The sequence below is a fragment of the Rana temporaria genome, chromosome 5, assembly GCF_905171775.1.
Source record: "Rana temporaria chromosome 5, aRanTem1.1, whole genome shotgun sequence".
Lineage (NCBI taxonomy): Eukaryota > Metazoa > Chordata > Amphibia > Anura > Ranidae > Rana > Rana temporaria.
The window spans coordinates 51,368,847-51,387,511 of record NC_053493.1 but is presented as its reverse complement, the minus strand read 5'-3'; the positions used below and the strand labels follow the sequence as shown (position 1 = coordinate 51,387,511).

The window sequence follows — 18,665 nt, the reverse complement described above, 5'->3', positions numbered from 1 at the left end:
TTTGATTTACGTTTTTGAACACAGATCATTTATATGCACTATAGGTTCACCTTCACTTTCACGTGGTGACTTATTTTTATATATATATATATATATATATATATATATATATATATATATATATATATATATATATATATATATATATATATATATATATATATTATATATATATATTTTTTATATTTTTTTTATTATATGTTATACATAATTTTTATACATATTATAATTTTATTTTTTAGTACTGTTTTTTAAGAACAGAGCGCTACTATTTTTTTCATTTAAAATTCACATTTCAAATTTCAATTTTTTAAGTAGCAGCTTAGGCATTCATTCTTATCCTTGGCACAGTGGTGGTTTGGGAAGTTACTAGGGGGCGTTTAACAACTTTCTTTACCAGTGTTTATTAATGCAGAGGATTAACCCCTTAGGTTCCACAGTGAGTATAACAAGCATGATTTACTGCATATACAGACTGATTTTACTGTTGTGGGTTTAGTAACACTTTCAAGTGATAATAAAGTCTTGTTTTATTTTTGTTAAAAATAACAAACATGTTATACTTACCTGTTCTGTGCAATGGTTTTGCACAGAGCAGCTCAGATCCTCCTCTTGTCAGCACTCCTGGCCCCTAACCTCCTGTGGAGTGTCCGAGCTTCCTATGGAGGCACCCAAGATGAGACGCAGCTCCCTGTGTCCATTCAAACATTGAGCCGCGGCCTGGCCCTGCCCCCTCTCTGTCCTTATTGGCTTAATGACTTTGATTGACAGCAGTGGGAGCCAATGGCGCTTCACTGCCATCTCAGCCAATGTGGGGAGAGAGCCCAGAGTCTTTCATGCAACATCGCTGAATCGAGATGTAAGTAATAGGAGGGCTGAGGGCACTGCTGCACACAGCAGGCTTTTTATCTTAATGCATAGAATGCATTAGGATGACAAACCTTCTCCATTTAAAACCACTTTACCTCTAAACAGAGGTTCTAACTTTTCCCCACTCCAAAATGAAAAAAAAAAATTTGATGGAGTTGGAATTGTGAGAGAAACACAAAGCTGTTAATTAATTTCTTTATTTTTCAGCAGTCAGACAAGTGGTCTTGACTCAATTCCAATACATCGCGTACAGCACTTACATAGCTTGGTGGACAACCCTGGACTTCTCCAGCAGGTACTCTGAAATCTGTGCTGCTACCACTGTGCCATTCTTAGTAAATTTCATTTCTAAGTATTTCCCAAAGCGACTTGAATTCTCATTAATGATAGTGCAGGCATTTCCGAAGGCTTCAACCAGGTTATTCACCTGTAAGATCTTCTCCTGTAATGTCCTGTTGTTTGCCTAAAAAATTAGAAGCAACAGTAACTAACATGAAAACCCGTACATGCATTAAACTAGGATCACTTAGACCAAGCTTTGTTCATTTGCACATATGCCCTCTAAGGCTGTACACTGTGATGCAGAAGGTTTTGCATATATTGTATTTGTTGGGACCCTGCCCTATACTGTTGTGTGTAATAAAATGTAGTTTGTTTGTTGCTAGGTTGTAACCAGTCTGAGCTTTTGGTTACCTCTTTTCTTGGCTCTGCTTCCTTAAAGTGGTTGTAAACCCTTATTTGTGACTTCTACCTATAGGTAAGCCTAGAAAAACGTGGAATAGGTAGCCTCAATCAAATGTGCGCCGTTTAGGAGATATTTCACTTGTAGTCCGCCGAAAATGTTAACGGCGCATACGTGGGGAAGAAAGCCTGAGTCGTTAATAGCGGCTCCGATGCATACTAGCCCATTATACTTTTCATTTGCAGGCTTTGCAGGGAGCAAGCTTGGTACACACTATGAGTTTTTTTCATTCAACCCGGCGGGTACAGTGATCTCCCCTGCTGAACTGTTGTGACAGCCCCTCCCCACTAGAACACTGAGATCAGCGCTCTTCACCATTGACTGATTGGGAGTCGATTGGCTGCTGGTTTTCCAGCATGCTCGTCTGACAGAAACCAGCCAAATGGTCCTTGTTCGGTTTGGCCGATGATACATTTTTAGGTCACCATTCCAGAGTGTTCTCACCATCCTTATTTCTCCAAAAAAAGGATGCATGTTTAGTGTGTCTCTATACTTGTCCACAAGCTCAGGGCATGTGCTGGTGTCCCAATGGCAAACAGTTGGGCAGGGAAAGGCTCTTCTTGTTAAAGAGTTTTTAAGAGAAGCTGGATTAAAGCCTCGGAAAGGGGGTCGTCTTATACAGTGAGTACAGGAAAAAATCGTAAAAAAATGTAAAATTAGGGGGTTGTCTTATACGCCCGGTCGCCTTATACACCGGCAAATACGGTAGATACAATGGAGTTTAACTCAATACCTGGATCAGGAGATCTCATGAAAAATTTCTTATTATTTTATTGTTTATTGCAATTGGGCTTTTTATTAAAATAAGGTTTGGTAACAAGAAATTGACAAAAAAAAAAAAAAATCATCGTCGGATGTAGAGATATTTCCAAAGATTATGTAACATAATTCCAATATTTAACTGTGAAAGACTTTCTGCTGCTGTAAGTAAATATCATTGTTCTCCCTTAAAGATTATTGGAAAACAAATATAATTTCTATCACCTTTAAATTAAAGTTAAATGGGCTTGTGTTTGCAGTGAAAATTCCCAGAGCATTACTGTGTAAATTTCAGACCTGAAAGAAGCTTTGTTTATGCCATAGTTTTTAGAAGCTTTGTACTAACTTCTCCAGAGAGAAACCTTATTTACACAATGGCTCACACTATCCACGTTAATTATAGACTTTCAATAAGACTATATTGACAGTTAATAATACAAGTTTATGTAATTATTAGGCCTCATTCACATGGACACTGTAGCCAGTAGACTGTGAATGACCTGTGAGTTTATTAAGCTTGAGACACCAGGTGCTGCATACAGGCAACCCAAGTCACTGTAGGGTAGGGTGACTAGACATCCCCGGTTTCGGATTGAGGACACTGTCCCTGGACCAAGTCTGCCCCTGGATTGGATTTGAACAGGGGCTGGGGAAATTTCAAAGACAGTCAGTGCAGAACTAAAAAAAAAAAATCTGAATTACACACCCCCGCTCTGCCGCTCCTACTAGCTTAGGGGGGTGTATTTTTTTCATTATCTGTGTCTCTTTCTGATGATCATGTGCTGGTTGGAGCAGGGGGAATATTTCTTCCGTTTTCGGGTGCATGCCCGTTCCGCTCGCATGTTCTTCTGCCTTGGCTCAAGTCCCGGCCAGCCAGCTTTCTATCTCCTTGCCTTCCCTGGTGGAGTGATCTTTGTCCGCTCCCTACCCAGTAGTAGCCAGGGCCCAGAGAGAAAGACTTCACAGGCTGTGAGATGGGCAGCGGCGGGCAGAGAGCCGATGATTGCCACCATTACTAGTAAAAAATGTCCCTGGATTTCATTTAAAAAATCTGGTCACCTTACTGTATAGGGACACAGTGGACAGACAGTGTGCAATCGCGGCCACTCACCAGCATACCGGTCAAATTAGGACAAGTGGCTGTGTCTGTGCAGTTGCTGTGTCCCCTTAGGCTTAGTTTATGCTATTGCGCCAACGTTTGTGCGGGCATGGCAGCCCATTCATTTGAATGGGCTGCTGTGCCTGCATTTTATGCAGAAGAAATGCAATGCATGGCATTCTGATATTTGGATGTAATATTCAATGTGTGTCCATGTATAGATTACCTATAAAATTTTAGTCATGGAGAACCACATTATTCTCTTCCATTCCCTCCCACAATTGTGGTTAGGAAAAGCATATTGACCCTAAGCCATATATCAACTTCCAGAAATTATTACAGGTTTCAAGGATGTGTGTGTGTGTGGGATGAGGGTGACCAGGCAGCAAGGAGCATGGAATTGAAAAGCTAACAGCAGGAATGTTTTGGTAACTGTAATGCCCTGTACACACGATCAGTCCAAACTGATGAAAACGGACTGAGGTTCAGTTTCATTAGTCCAAACCTACCGTGTGAATGGCCCATCAGACTTTTGTCCTTCAGACCAAAGTTTTAAAACTTGCTTTAAAATCTGATTGATGGACTGATGACCGATCGGTCAAAACCGATGGTTAGTACGCAAAAGCATCGGTTCAAAACCCGCACATGCTCAGAATCAAGTCGACGCATGCTTGGAAGCATTGAACTTCGTTTTTTCAGCACGTCGTGTGTTTTACGTCACCTAGTTGGACTCGATCGGTTTTTGAACTGATGGTGTGTATGCACATCAGACCATCAGTCCATCAGACCATCAGTCCGTTTTCATCAGTTTGGACTGATCGTGTGTACAAGGCCTTAGAACTCTACTGACTTACTTTTGTAACCAACGGTTCCGTCGCAGAGTTACTTTAAGCTATTGCCTGCTCCTAATGTAAGGGAGGTCAGTCTGGAGAAGAATTGATTAGGTAGTATTAGTAGGATGAGGGGGGTTAAAAGTAAGAATGAGGTAGGCTACAGGTAGAAAAACCATTTTAGGACAATAGTAGGCCCAGGGCATATATCTTGTGGATGGGCCCTCACTTTATCATTTCATTCATCTAATACAAAAAATATGCTAATACGATATAGAGACACCAAGAGGTAGAGAGTTACCAACTTTGTAGAACTGCAAATCTAACACAATCTTTTCTACAACACAACAAAGAAAAAAATGGTTTGATAGAACTCGTTGGATAGTCTGCATCATATCCAGCACAACATTGGCTTACTAGTCACTGAATTTGCAGTATGTGCTTTTAAATTGCAATCCCTTTCCCATCAAATAGCCATATGAGGTCTGGGAAACCACCTGTGAAACTCTACTTTCCACAAACTTGTCAAATATTCTTTATTTTATTTGCCATATTCTTTTCACATCATAAGTATATCAGACCTAGTCAACAGTGGGCTTTAAATGAGCAAACTGCTACTTCTAACTACAATTGCACAAAACAAATTACCAGCTGATATCACATTTGCCTCTAGTCCATTACATCTGTTCCATATGGAACATACAGTATGTGGCCATAAATGGCCCAATTTTCACAACAGGGGTAAGAGATTTGAGTGTCGTAGGTGATGATCTGTGTTTTACAAGAGTAGTACTGACTGCTTCTGAGCATTGGAAGGATACTGTACTACACACAGCAATTTGTCGACATGTTGGAAATCTCAATGGGTGTGGCAATTGTTATCCACAGGGTAGAGCACATGTTGTCTATATTCATAGGCTAGATTCACCTTCTGGCCAATGTGGAAGAACATCATACATTTTAGTGGGGCTGCGATGTGACTAAGGATGGACATAGGCCTCATCATTTACTGTATTGTTCTTGGTGGGACAGTTCCTGTTGTTCATATGTTTAACTTCATAAATTCGCCAATTCTGTTTTTCACACTAAACATTTTTTACTTAGAATTGAACCCAGGGAATTCAGACACTTTGTAAAATGCGCAGGTATACTATGCGTTAAGTTCAATCATGTGCATGCCACCTCCTGGATGTATCTCTTTTATTTACATAAGGCAGCTTTATTGAGCTCCAGAAGGATAGCGATCTACACTCCTGATGATAGAAGAGACACTGTCTCCTCACACAAAGCAGCTCTACCCACCCCTTGCCTCTGCTGCCCATTCACAGAAGGCTTTGTATTTGGTGATGTATTCACATAATACAAAACACTCTGTGGATGGGCAGGAGGAAGGGAGGGCACAGCAGCTGCATGTAAGTGGGATGAAGCAGTCAGTGGGTGTTGTCCCGCCTGGGAGGGTTGGGGACCTGATATCTAGATTGTAGGCCTGCAAAGGATAAAAGTGTATGTGTCAATGGATGAACTAAGTGGCATAATTGGAAAACCCCAGTGTGGGTCCAAGGAAGCATGCAGTTATAGGATAGGCTACCAGGGATATCCGGGTTAGATAATATATTCAAAAGCAGAGGACAAGGAGAAGAGAGAGAGTACTTTTCATAACATCTTTTGCAAATCGATAAAGTAAATAACATTGGGGCCAGACAAAGACTTCTTAAATGAGGCATGTGTCTATGTGGAGGTGACTATATCATAGAACATGGGTGTGCAGGTGATGTGATTCTCATTTAAATCTCGGACCATCTATTGGGAGCACTATTGGGAGCACAGCATGAAGTCCAAGAGCTCGAAGATGTGTAGCATAATAATATTTCAATATATCCGGAGTCTCTAAACCTCCTCTAGATCTTAAAGACTGGACCACTGACCCTGCGATCCTGTGAGAAGCATTATTCCAAATGAAATTGAGGAATTTCCTTTGGAGTTATTTCAGCTGGGATAACGGAATGGAAGTGTCTCAAACAATTATAGCAACTTTGGAAGGATGGACATTTTAGGCACATTAACTCTTCCAAGGAGAAAGAGGGAGGGTAGTCCAATGTTTCAATAGTCGATTCATTTCTGCAAATAAGGGAGGGAAGTTATCCTAATAAAGGGTAGAATAGGTAGGAGTTAAATAAACACCTAAGTATTTGAACGCATGGGAGCATCAATCATACTTGAAATTTTGCTGGAGATATGGAGAAATGTTTATGGGGAGGGTCTCAGTTTTGGTAGGATTAATCTTAAAGCCTGAAGCGGCACTGAAGGGAGGGGAGGGAAGTGAGTGGATAGACTAATGTTAAAAGTACATCATTGGCAAAAAGGGAAAGCTTGTATTCCCTCTGTCGTAATCTCACTAGTCATAGGTGTGCGCAGGGGGTGTGCTAGGTGCGCCTGGGAACACCCTAATCACCCCCAGTGCATTAGCATTAGCACTCTGTGTGCGGGCGGGGAGATGGGAAATATCTCCCTCTGACCTGTTCTGCCAATAATAAAGTGCTACCTTACTTCTCTTTCACTGTACTGGCTCTGCCAAAAGAGTGTGTTTGTCTGTATGTGTATGCACTGGTATGTATATAAATAAATGTATATGTATACATACACGTTTGTGTTTGAGCTTTGGGGTGCACACCCTAATGCAGTAGGCTGCGCACACCTATGGCACTAGTCAAATGTCAGGGTGAGAACAAATTGCAGCAGTCAGAGGCTCCAAGCTGAGAAGGAAAAACAAGGGCGAGAGAGGACAACCTTGCCTAGTTCCATTGCTCAGAGGGAACGACCGCGACAGATGGGAGGCAAGTTGTACCGGAGAAGTGGGTATGGAGTATAATGCTTGCAAAGCGATCTATAAGATCGATAGTTTGTCGGGTGTTATCACCTGCATGCCTAGTGGGTACAACACCCACTTGATGTCTATGTTGATGTATTATGTATTATGTAAACAGAAAAAATGTAAATTTTGCATCTGTTTTGCAATGGTAGTGGATGTTAAAAAAAATTGATAAGAAACTGATGAGATACTGATGAAAACTTCATCTGTTTTTCTTTAACAAAAATGTTACTGAACTCACACATGTGAAAGGGACCTTAAGGTTGAGTATTCCCCCACGGCAGCCTCAGCCATGTCCCAGGGAAATGATGGAGTTGACACAGAACAAAGGCACCCCATGTGTGTCGCTGTAATCAAGTGCCTAACGTAGCCCAGAAGAACCCAAGCAGGCCTTCCAAGTGACCCAGCACTTGGCGCCAACGAGTTAATGAGAAAACATGGAGGACGTGAAAAACAATTATACCACTTCCCCACCTGCCCACATGCATGCAACTTTGCAGCTGAAGGAGCTGAAACCAAAAGGTTCAGCGTCGAAGCTTCAGAAATGTAGCAAAGCAATTTTCCCGGAGCTCCATAAAAGTGTCAGATGTAAATTAAAGAGATAAGTCCATGAGGTGATATGTACCTCGTTAGACTCTACTCATAGAATGCCTGCACATTTTATAAAGTGGTGGAATTCCTGATGTTTGGGTTAAATTGAAACAAGCAAATAGATACAAACAAAAAAAATGTAAAAAAGTAATTTACCTTTCCAAGTACAGTGAGTTGCTGGACTAAGAGATGAGCTCCTTCTGTCTTCCCTGCCCCGCTTTCTCCAGAAATAACTATGCACTGTTATCAAAAGAGCAAATATAAGTGTATTTTTTTCATGGAATTCAAAATGAAATACATCAATGTTAGAAATCTTTAAAGTGGATGTAAACCCACTTTCATCCTACAGCCATGTATCCTTACCTGTCAAATGTGTCCCCTCTGTCTGTTATAAGAACTGAAAAACTGCAGATTCTGTGAGTGGATCTGTTGTCTGGAGCTCTGTGGGTGGAGTCGTGATGTCAGTAGACTCCCCATCCTCCTCTACAATCCCCTTGTCAACATGCATTTTTTCCTGTGTATTCCTAAACACTAAATTCTGCTATGATCACTAACATCCAGTCAAAATCCAGAAAAGTAACCACATGACTTCAGAAAATCAGTGGGGGTGGGAATTAAAAAATAATGCCTGTCTCCAGGCTAGTGCATGAGATATGTAAATACCCTGTCACTCACAGCAAGGGGGCGGAACGGACTAAGGTTTTTCTCTGTAAGTCTGTTTTATTTCACTGAACAATAAAAGAGGATTGCTCAGAGTTGGACTAACTCTGTGTGGCAAGACTGGGCACAGATGATGGGAAATCTTATACTGTACATTGTGACATCAAAAAAATAAATTTGATTTTTGATTTTATTTTATTTTATTATTTGTTAGGCGCCAAATACAGTTCAAGAACTGCGCCTAAGCGCTAAATAAAACATTTTCGGGTTTACATCCACTTTAACTGTTTTGGTTCTCTGTATGTTAAATGGAAGAGTGTTTATTAGGCTGAACAAAAGCACAAAAAAAATATGAAAAAATATATATGTGTATGTGACTACCAATATTCAAGTTATGCTATATTACCCCTCAGCCCAAAATTAACATTTGTTTTGGAAGAAGTTCTGATTTACACAGAAAATATATGATTTGTTTATATTTTATTTACTTGTCATGTTCAGAACTAAAAAGTGAAAATACAATTTTTTTTCAATAATTTTTTGAGTTGTTTAAAGGGTAACTCCACTTTCATGGGAAAAAATTGTAAGTAAACAAATGGTATATAAAGTTTCTAAACAAGCCATATTGTTATTAAAAATTACCTTTCTTTTTAATATGCAGCTCTGTAATTTTCTGTAAATTTGAATGCAATATGGCAAATTGGAGGTGCATGTACATCGTTGGTGTACGGAACAACCCTAGAAAAGTAATTTTCTGCTTGTGTGATTGGCTCACTGGTTTTCCCAGAAAGATACCAATTTTTTTTTTTTTAGATATTCCAAAAGGGTTAATTACTTCATAGGATGCAGACACTGCAACTTTCCTCATTAGTACATTACTAGTGTATCAGCTAATAAAGTTATTGTAAAGTCTTATTTTTTTTAAAAAGCGGAGATCCACCCAAAAATGGAACTTCCGCTAATCCGGCCCCCGTCCGGAGTCACATTTGGCACCTTTCAGGGGGAGGGGGAAGCAGATACCTGTCTAATACAGGTATTTGCACCCACTTCCGGCAATAGATCACCGCAGAATCTGCGGCGATCTACGCCATGGCTGGCCTCTCCTCCATCCCCTTTGCTGTCTTCTGGGAGATACACAGGTCCCAGAAGACAGCAAGGACCAGTCAGGACATGCAGCACGACTCCACATGCACAGTAGGGAACCAGGCTGTGAAGCCGCAAGGCTATACTTCCTGATTCCCTTACTGAAGATGCCGATGCCTCCACCCGAGGAGCCGAGCGATGGATCGGCTTCGGGTGAGGACATCGCGGGCGCCCTGGACAGGTAAGGCCCCGTACACACGGTCGGACCGAACCAATGAGAATGAACCAAAGTTCAGTTTCATCGGACCAAACCGACCGTGTGTATAGGCCATCGGTCTGTTTTCCTTCGGTCCAAAATTTTAAAACATGCTTCAAAACCGAACCGATAGACCGCTGCCCGATCGGACCAAACCAATGGTTAGTACAGAAAAGCATCGGTTCAAAACCCGCGCATGCTCAGAATCAAGTCGACACATATTTGGAAGCATTGAACTTTGTTTTTTTCAACACGTCGTGTGTTTTACGTCACCGCGTTCTGACCCGATCGGATTTTAAACTGATGGTGTGTACACACATCAGACCATCAGGCCACTTCAGCGGTGAACCGATGAAAACGGTCCGTCGGACCATTCTCAACGGTTTTGTCCGACCATGTGTACGGGGCCTAAGTGTCCTTATTTTCAAAGTCAGCAGCTGTAGTATTTGTAGCTGCTGACTTTTAATATATTTTTTAGGCAGAACTCCGCTTTACATATAAATGACAAACATGTTATACTTACCTGCTCTGTGCAGTGGATTTGCACAGAGCAGCCCAGATCCTCCTCTTCTCGGGTCCCTCTTTGGCTCTCCTAGCCCCTCCCTCCTGTTCAGCAAGCAGCTTGCTATGGGGGCACCCGAGCCGAGTCACAACTCCCTGTGTCCATTCAGACACGGCTGGCTGACTTTGATTGACAGCAGCGGGTGACAATGGCACCACTGCTGTGTCTCAGCCAATCAGGAGGGAGTGTCTTGGACAGCAAGAACATTCATGGACACCACTGGACAGAGATAGGGCTCCGATAAGTATTAGGGGTGCTGAGCTGGGCTGCTGCACAGAGAAGGCCTTTTATGTTAATGCATATAATGCATTAAGTAAAAAACCATCTGCCTTTACAACTCCTTTAATAATGAAAAAGTCACTCTTTTTTTAGATTCACTTCATCAGCAAAACAAATAGCTTTTTCTTCAGAACAGAAACAGGATCTGCAACAAAGTTTGTAAAAATCCTTCCAATGTACATTGTTTTTCTCAACAAAAGTGGAGTTACTCTTTACATATGAAATATTACATATAAGTATTTAACATGTACTGCTTACAGACAGTAGGTGGTGCCCTCAGGGCAATTCTCCACCACATCTCCTGAGTAATTAATTACTATGCTGTGAATAGCCTGTAATTTGATATTTTTCCATTCGGTTCAATCCACTATACACACACAGCTGAATGAGATGTGCACACATTAGACATGCCACATCCCTTTCTTCAGCTAGTTTACAGGTGAAACTCGAAAAATTTGAATATTGTGCAAAAGTTCATTTATTTCACTAATGCAACTTAAAGGGTGAAACCAATATATGAGATATGAGTAACGTTATATGGGTTGGTGAAAAATTACCTACATACAAGCAGTGGGGGTGCTGTCTAGTAGAGTTTGATCTCACCAGGTATTCAAATCACACACTGCTTTGTATGTAAGGAATAGAGGGACTATCAGCAGGACATCACAACTCCTATTCCTGTCTAAGGATTTGAACTGAACCAGAGCATGTGTCCGGAGACCCAGAAGAGGGTGCCCTGGGATGAAAAGTTGGAAGGTATGCTTTCCTTCTGCAAGAAGAAAGGCATTCAGAAGAGCTGAGCAGACACCCAGTGTGCATGAAGCTTTTAGAACAGTGGTTCTCAACCTGGGGATCGGGACCCCCTCGGGGGTCAAATGACGATTTGCCAGGGGTCACTGAATCCTGGGCTGTTCCTGAAGCCCACACCGCTCTCCCAGCCTTTTCACGGCCACTCAGCAGGGACGTCTCTGGAGCCCGCAGCCGCCCACTCACCCTTCTTCGCAGCTGCCCATTCAGTTCACGGCATGGATGGGGGGCAGAGACTAGAAGTCAGATGACTGGTGAGGAATGTGAAGTGGGAGGGGCTGGAGGAGACCCTATCTCCTGTTATCGATATATGTGTCACTGCTGCGAAATACCACAAAGTCGGAGACACAGTGAAGCCGGAGACACTACCTATGACTATAGTTGCCATTAGAAGTCCCCACTACAGTTCTAAGATCAGCAGATGACCTTGATCAAGAGCACCTAAGTTGGCTGATCAGAACTTCCACTGATCCCACCCCCCACCAGCACTGCCACTCATACCAACTCCCCACCAGCAGTGCCACTTCATCCCAACTCCCCACCAGCACTGCAACTCATCCTAAAATTCACCATAGACGTTTTAATAGAGTGGAAGGGACTCAGGAAGTGCTAAATGTCGGTGGGTTAGGTTTACTTGTCTTGCCTGCGAAAATAATAATACCCATGCTGCGAAAATTATTTTACTGTTAGGGGTCCCCACAACTTGGGAAATTTTCTCAAGGTGTCACGGCACTAGAAAGTTGAGAACCACTGTTTTAGAAGCATGTGAAGAGAAAACGATACAGTGAATCATTGTGGGTTCTCTAAGGGCCAATCTTTTCTCTTGAGGATACTGGAGATTTGCTGTTGCCACTTCACGAATCTGTGAATTCTATAAATATGTCTGGAGTCGGGTGGAACTTGTTGATGGATACATACTGGATCTGATCTTTTTATTCTGACTACACCTGTGGAGGTGATGGGAGCTGGTGAGTGAGGACCCTTGTGGGGGAGCACCTATAGTCACTTCAAGATCCTTGTTGTAATAGAGAACCAATCACTGCGGAACTAGACACAGACTTGTTTCCTTATACCTATGTAATGGATGTCTACAACTGGACAACGATTGGAAACAATTCATTTCTGTTGGTCACGATATTATTATTATTGGATACACGCTGTGGTGTGGACAGAGCACTTATATATTTATATTTTTTATATATCTTCTATACGTAAATTTTTTTTTTTTTCACATTAATATATGCACTTTATTGTTGGGCATTTGGAAACGCTCCTATAGTACCCTGCACTTACATGGTTATTTATTGCACTCTAGGTTTTACCTTTGGTACATAGTTTTATAGCACTTTGTTACATTGTTGCAATCCAGACTTATCTGGCGGGCACAGTCATAGCATATGACTGGGCTTACTGTTTTATACCATACAGGTAGGGGACTGAGTTACTACACTCAGATCTCCCATAGGATTCTGTAGGTCATTCTTCAGAAACAGGCAGCGCCACCACCCCCATATAATGTTACTCATTTTTATAGAGCTTTCCTTTTGGAGGGCCTCTTTTAGGGGGGGGGCTGCAGCTTTTCTCACTTCCTTAGCGTGGATTTATTTATTTAATTAATATATGAGATAGACTTATTACATGCAAAGCAGGGTAGTTCAAGCTGTGATTTGTCATAATTGTGATGATTATGGCTTTCAGCTCATGAAAACCCCAAATCCACAATCTCAGAAGATTAGAATATTGTGAAATGGTGCAATATTATAGGCTCAAAGTGTCCCACTCTAATCAGCTAATTAAGCCATAACACCTGCAAATGGTTCCTGAGCCTTTAAATGGTCTCTCAGTCTGGTTCAGTAGAAATCACAATCATGGGAAAGACTGCTGACCTGACAGTTGTGCAGAACACCATCAATGACACCCTCCATAAGGAGGGAAAGCCTCAAAAGGTAATTGCAAAAGAAGTCGGATGTTCCCAAAGTGCTGTATCAAAGCACATTAATAGAAAGTTATGTGGAAGGGAAAAGTGTGGAAGAAAAAGGTGCACAAGCAGCAGGGATGACTGCAGGCTGGAGAGGATTGTCAGGAAAAGGCCATTCAAAAGTGTTGGGGACTTTCACAAGGAGTAGACTGAGGCTGGAGCCACCACACACAGACGGATCTTGGACATGGGCTTCAAATGTTGTATTCCTCTCATCAAGCCTCTCCTGAACAACAAACAACGTCAGAAGCGTCTTACTTGGGCTAAAGAAAAACAGACCTGGTCTGTTGCTCAGTGGTCCAAAGTCCTCTTTTCCGATGAGAGCAAATTTTGCATCTCATTTGGAAACCAAGAAGCCGGAGTATGGAAGAAAAATGGAGAGGCACACACTGCTAGATGCTTGAAGTCCAGTGAGAAGTTTCCACAGTCTGTGTTGATTTAGGGAGCCATCTCATCTGCTGGTGTTGGTCCACTGTGCTTCATTAAAGGAGTTGTAAAGGAAAAAATGTTTTTGCCTAAAATTAATGTCTGCAAGGTAGACAGACAGAATAGTGCAGTGATTCTGTTAAAAAACCTGTAAATACCTATTAAATTCCTTCATCTATATCACCTCCGGCGTTCTAATTTCTGTTCTCTCATTCACTTCCTGGTTTGCATCGCTCGTTCATGTAAGAATTACATTTCCCAGTATGAACTGCGGCACGCCCAGTAATTCACACCTCCTTGAAGTCTCTAACATGTAGAGAGCGTCCTGCCGCACAGATGTAGTTCCCAGGAAGGGGCAAGCACGTTACTGACCACCGCAGTAAAGCCTCCCTTCACGGTGGTCAGTAAAATCAGACAAGCAGGAAGTGGCACCTGCCCACACTGCCAAAAGCACCAAAACCTGGTTCAATGACCGTGGGATTACTGTGCTTGATTGGCCAGCAAACTCGCCTGACCTGAACCCCATAGAGAATCTACGGGGCAATGCCAAGAGAAAGATGAGAGACATGAGACCGAACAATGCAGAAGAGCTGAAGGACACTATTGAAGCATCCTGGACTTCCATAACACCTCAGCCACAGGCTGATAGCTTTCATGCCACGTAACATGCCAGTAATTGCTGCAAAAGGGGCCCAAACCAAGTACTGAGTACACATGCACACTTCTACTTTTCAGAGGTCCGATATTGTTCTATGTACAATCCTTGTTTTTTTGATTGCATGTAATATTCCAATTTTCTGAGATTGTGGATTTGGGGTTTTCATGAGCTGTAAGCCATAATCACTACAATTATGACAAATCACGGCTTGAAATATCTTGCTTTGCATGTAATGAGTCTATCTCATATATTATTTTCTCCTTTTAGGTTGCATTAGTGAAATAAATTAACTTTTGCATGATATTCAAATTTTTCGAGTTTCACCTGTATATAGAGATGATTGGATTTTTTGCTACATGGAGGCAGTCAGTGAGCAAACACACAATGTCAAGCATTTACTGGGTATTAAAAGATTCAGAAATAACCCCCAATTGCTAACAGTCACATTTGCCAAACGTCCCCCATGCTTTTTTCGCTCTATTAGAACTCTCCCTTGATGCATGGTCTTTACAACTATGGAGGAACATATAGTTATAGCGTCTACAAACTATGGTATATATACTGAAATTTGTATTATTATTTTTTTATACTAGTAATGAAGGTGATCGGTGGGACTGTGATAGCATGGCAGGCAATCCAACATTAACTGGGTGGGAACTGACAATGTATGTATTATGTGCTGTTCCTTCAGTACAGAGCCCGATGTTGTTTATTAACATATGGCTCTGGGCTGTGATTGGACACAGCCAATCAGTAGGTCACGGTCATGAATCATTGGCTGGGATCTGCTGACAATCAATGGCTGGGGGGCGGTGGATATGTGTGTGCCCTGTACCTGGAAGAGGCCAGCAGTGTACACTACAGGTATGTGCCTGTAGGAGCCGCCCGGCTGCAGTACAATGCGGAGGGTTTCTAAAGAGGTTGAAGTAAAATGAAATAAAATTGACAATACATCCCTTTTAAGATTACAGTTCTATCATATCTGCTGCAAAAAGAGGATTGAGAACGCAGTGCTGGCGTCTGTCTTATTGCTTATGGCTTCAATCACGTCACCGTTATCATAATTCTTGGTGCTGAGCTGACACAGATTAGAGGAAGGATTAACTGAGTCACCGAGGGACGCGCTGAGTCATAGGCAAAAAAATGTAGCCTTACAAAACGCTTCAGTAAAATTTCATTAGCATGCAAATAAGCACAAACTTCTGGAAGCCCCATTTGAAGGGCAACATTTATAGTACATACTAATAGAATGACAAGGTCAACCTGGACGAAATGGAAACTTCCAAGAGGTTTGTAGAAGCGAGCATTAGTAATCATCCCCCAGCTCCCTATACTACTCTGCTCCCAGCTTATCTCATCCGCCACTAAGATACTACATGGAGGTCTGGGCTTTTTTAATGATTATTATTTTTATTTTTTTTAATATGTAACAGAGAAGTAAAACATGTCACTTAAACTCTGAACTATTACCTTTGAATAAAGTAAAGAGCTCAGTCTAAACCACAAGTGCTTTTCCCCCACTACTATTACTTTATATTGGCTCCTGGAATTTACAAATGCAGTAATTTAGAAATTGGATGAAATGTTTAGCACTGGGAAACACTTTTTGAAGATAGAGCAGACAAAAATGAGGGATAAATGAGGAGGAAAGAGGGACAGAAGGACTTTGTTCCAAATCAGGGACAGTCCCTCGAAATCAGGGACAGTTGGGAGCTATGTATTCTGCACAGGAAGGAAGTTGTTTTTTCATTCTCCTGTAATTCTGTTCTCACACATGTATGCTGCTCTTCTACGCAAGTAAATATAAAGGGCCAGATTCACAGAGCAAGTACGCCGGCGTATCTACTGATACGCCGGCGTACTTTCAAATTTCCCGCGTCGTATCTTTAGTTTGAATCCTCAAACCAAGATACGACGGCATTTGGGTAAGATCCGACAGGCGTACGGCTTCGTACACCTTCGGATCTTAGATGCAATACTTTGGCGCCCGCTGGGTGGAGTTTGCGTCGTTTTCCACGTCAGGTATGCAAATTAGCGATTTACTACGATCCACGAACGTACGCGCGGCCGTCGCATTTTCTAACGTCGTCTGTAGTCCGCTTTTTCCGGCGTATAGTTAAAGCTGGTATTTTGCGGCATATAGATAGACTTGCCATGTTAAGTATGGCCGTCGTTCCCGCGTCGAAATTTGAATTATTTTTTTGCGTAAGTCGTCCGTGAATAGGGATGGACGTAACTCACGTCTTAGTTCAAAAAATTACGTCGTTGCGACGTCATTTCGCGCAAAGCACGGCGGGAAATTTCTGGACGACGCATGCACAGTTCATTCGGCGCGGGGACGCGCTTCATTTAAATGAAACCCGCCCCCTGAACTCCGATTTGAATGCCGCCGCCAGAAATACACTACGCCGCCGTAACTTACGGCGCAAAATCGTTGAGGATTCGAAATTCCGCCAGGTACGGCGGCGTAGCGTATCTCTGATTCGCTGCGCGGATCCAATTCTCTGTGGATCTGGCTCAAAGTCTACATTCCTCAAGATCTCAATCCCTTATCTTAACACATAACCAACACTGTTGAGATTTTCCCTTCCTTTGCATCAGAATTAGAAATTATGGGAAATCTCTCCAACGGGGACATAGACAAAAATAAGAAGTATGCTTAGTAGAACTAGGAAGGGTTATAACATCTGACAAAGTTTTTATTGCTGTCTGAGCCTTCCTGGTGTTGAGGCATTCACTAAATGGGTAGGGTTGCCGCATCATCCCTTTAAACCCGAACACATATGAATTACACAGGTTCGGAGGCAAATTTAATAGGCAGATAAGGCATCAAGTGAGTTTATTAACCACCTTAATCAGCCACAGAACCTGTGTAATTAATGTGTTTGGTTTTCAAGGGATGAGATGGCAACCCTATGTATGGGTGTCACAAGGACAGAAAGTGAGGGAACATCTCCACAATGCGTTCATAGTCAAAAATGAAAGCATTTAATAAATTTAAAAAAGTATAACTAAGCATTACCCACATGTACCCACAAAACACTCCTCCTCCCCCTTTTACTTTGCTCCCTTCCTCACCAGGGTTTCAGTTCCAACCGTCTTACTCACATCCCACCCCCAGAACTTTATCTCCCAGGAGCTCTTTCTCTACACACAGTTGACCTTTCTCTACACACAGATTTGATTTAGAAAAAAAGAAGTTGATAATCTTAACCCATCAATTTAAAGCTGGGTACACACGGATCAAAATTCTGCCAGTTCAGCAAAAAACGGCTAAATTTCGATCTGTGTGTAACCCTATCTGTTCTTTATACTGGCTTCTGAGAGTCCTCAGAGTGTGAAGATTAACTTCAATTATCCAATCTTGTGAAAAAAAAAAATTCCTGTTAATTAATTCATTTCTTTTGCATACAATTAACAAAGATTGGCAGTAAAGTTAATTTTTAGACCTTGCACAGTTTAGGAGATATTCCCACTGGATGCAGACAGTGACACCACTGGTGCATGGGCTCTGAAGGTCTGACATACTGGAAACATTTAGGACAGACATTTTTAGTCAGTAAAATCTACACAAGAAATCACTTACCTGATCTGATTTGTAAGTGACCATAGATTGATAAGCTATATCAGCTACAGCATAGATGTGCGGAGGGTTGGCTGTCCTCTTTCCTCCTATGTACGCCTGTTCATGCTGCAAGAAGACAAGTAGCATTATCTAGTGTTGGTATAAGTCACAGTGTGTCTACTATGGGAATGTTTGACCAGTGTTTTGATATGTTTTTATACATAGTAAGCAGTGGCAGCTGGTGCTCCAATTTTTTGGGGGGGTGCAAAATACTGAAAACAAAAAACATCAAATGCAGCCACTGTGCCTGTCAAATGCAGCCATTGTGACTGTCAAATACAGCCACTGTGCCTTCATATACAGCCACTGTGCCTTCAAATACAGCCACTGTGCCATCAAATACAGCCACTGTGCCTTCAAATACAGCCACTGTGCCATCAAATACAGCCACTGTGCCATCAAATACACCCGCTATGCCATCAAACACAGCCACTGTGCCTTAAAATAAAGCCACTGTGCCATCAAATACAGCCACTGTGCCATCAAATACAGCCACTGTGCCCATCAAATACAGCCACTGTGCTTCAAATTCAGCAACTGTGCCTTCAAATACAGCCACTGTGCCTTCAAA

At 41.9% G+C, this 18,665-nt stretch overlaps 1 protein-coding gene across 4 annotated transcripts in view; it reads right to left on the bottom strand.

Moving 5' to 3' along the window:
• The window catches only part of MYO3A (myosin IIIA), a 245,134-nt gene that overhangs the window by 131,549 nt on the left and 94,920 nt on the right, over positions 1 to 18,665 (bottom strand). For all 4 annotated transcript variants that reach the window (XM_040352539.1, XM_040352538.1, XM_040352541.1 and 1 more), the window contains exons 12-14: positions 18,056 to 18,160; positions 7,917 to 8,000; positions 1,131 to 1,333 (exon numbers count right to left, since the gene is read on the bottom strand). In XM_040352539.1, coding sequence (XP_040208473.1) covers positions 1,131 to 1,333; positions 7,917 to 8,000; positions 18,056 to 18,160 — 392 coding nt within the window. The remainder of the gene's footprint in view (positions 1 to 1,130; positions 1,334 to 7,916; positions 8,001 to 18,055; positions 18,161 to 18,665) is intronic.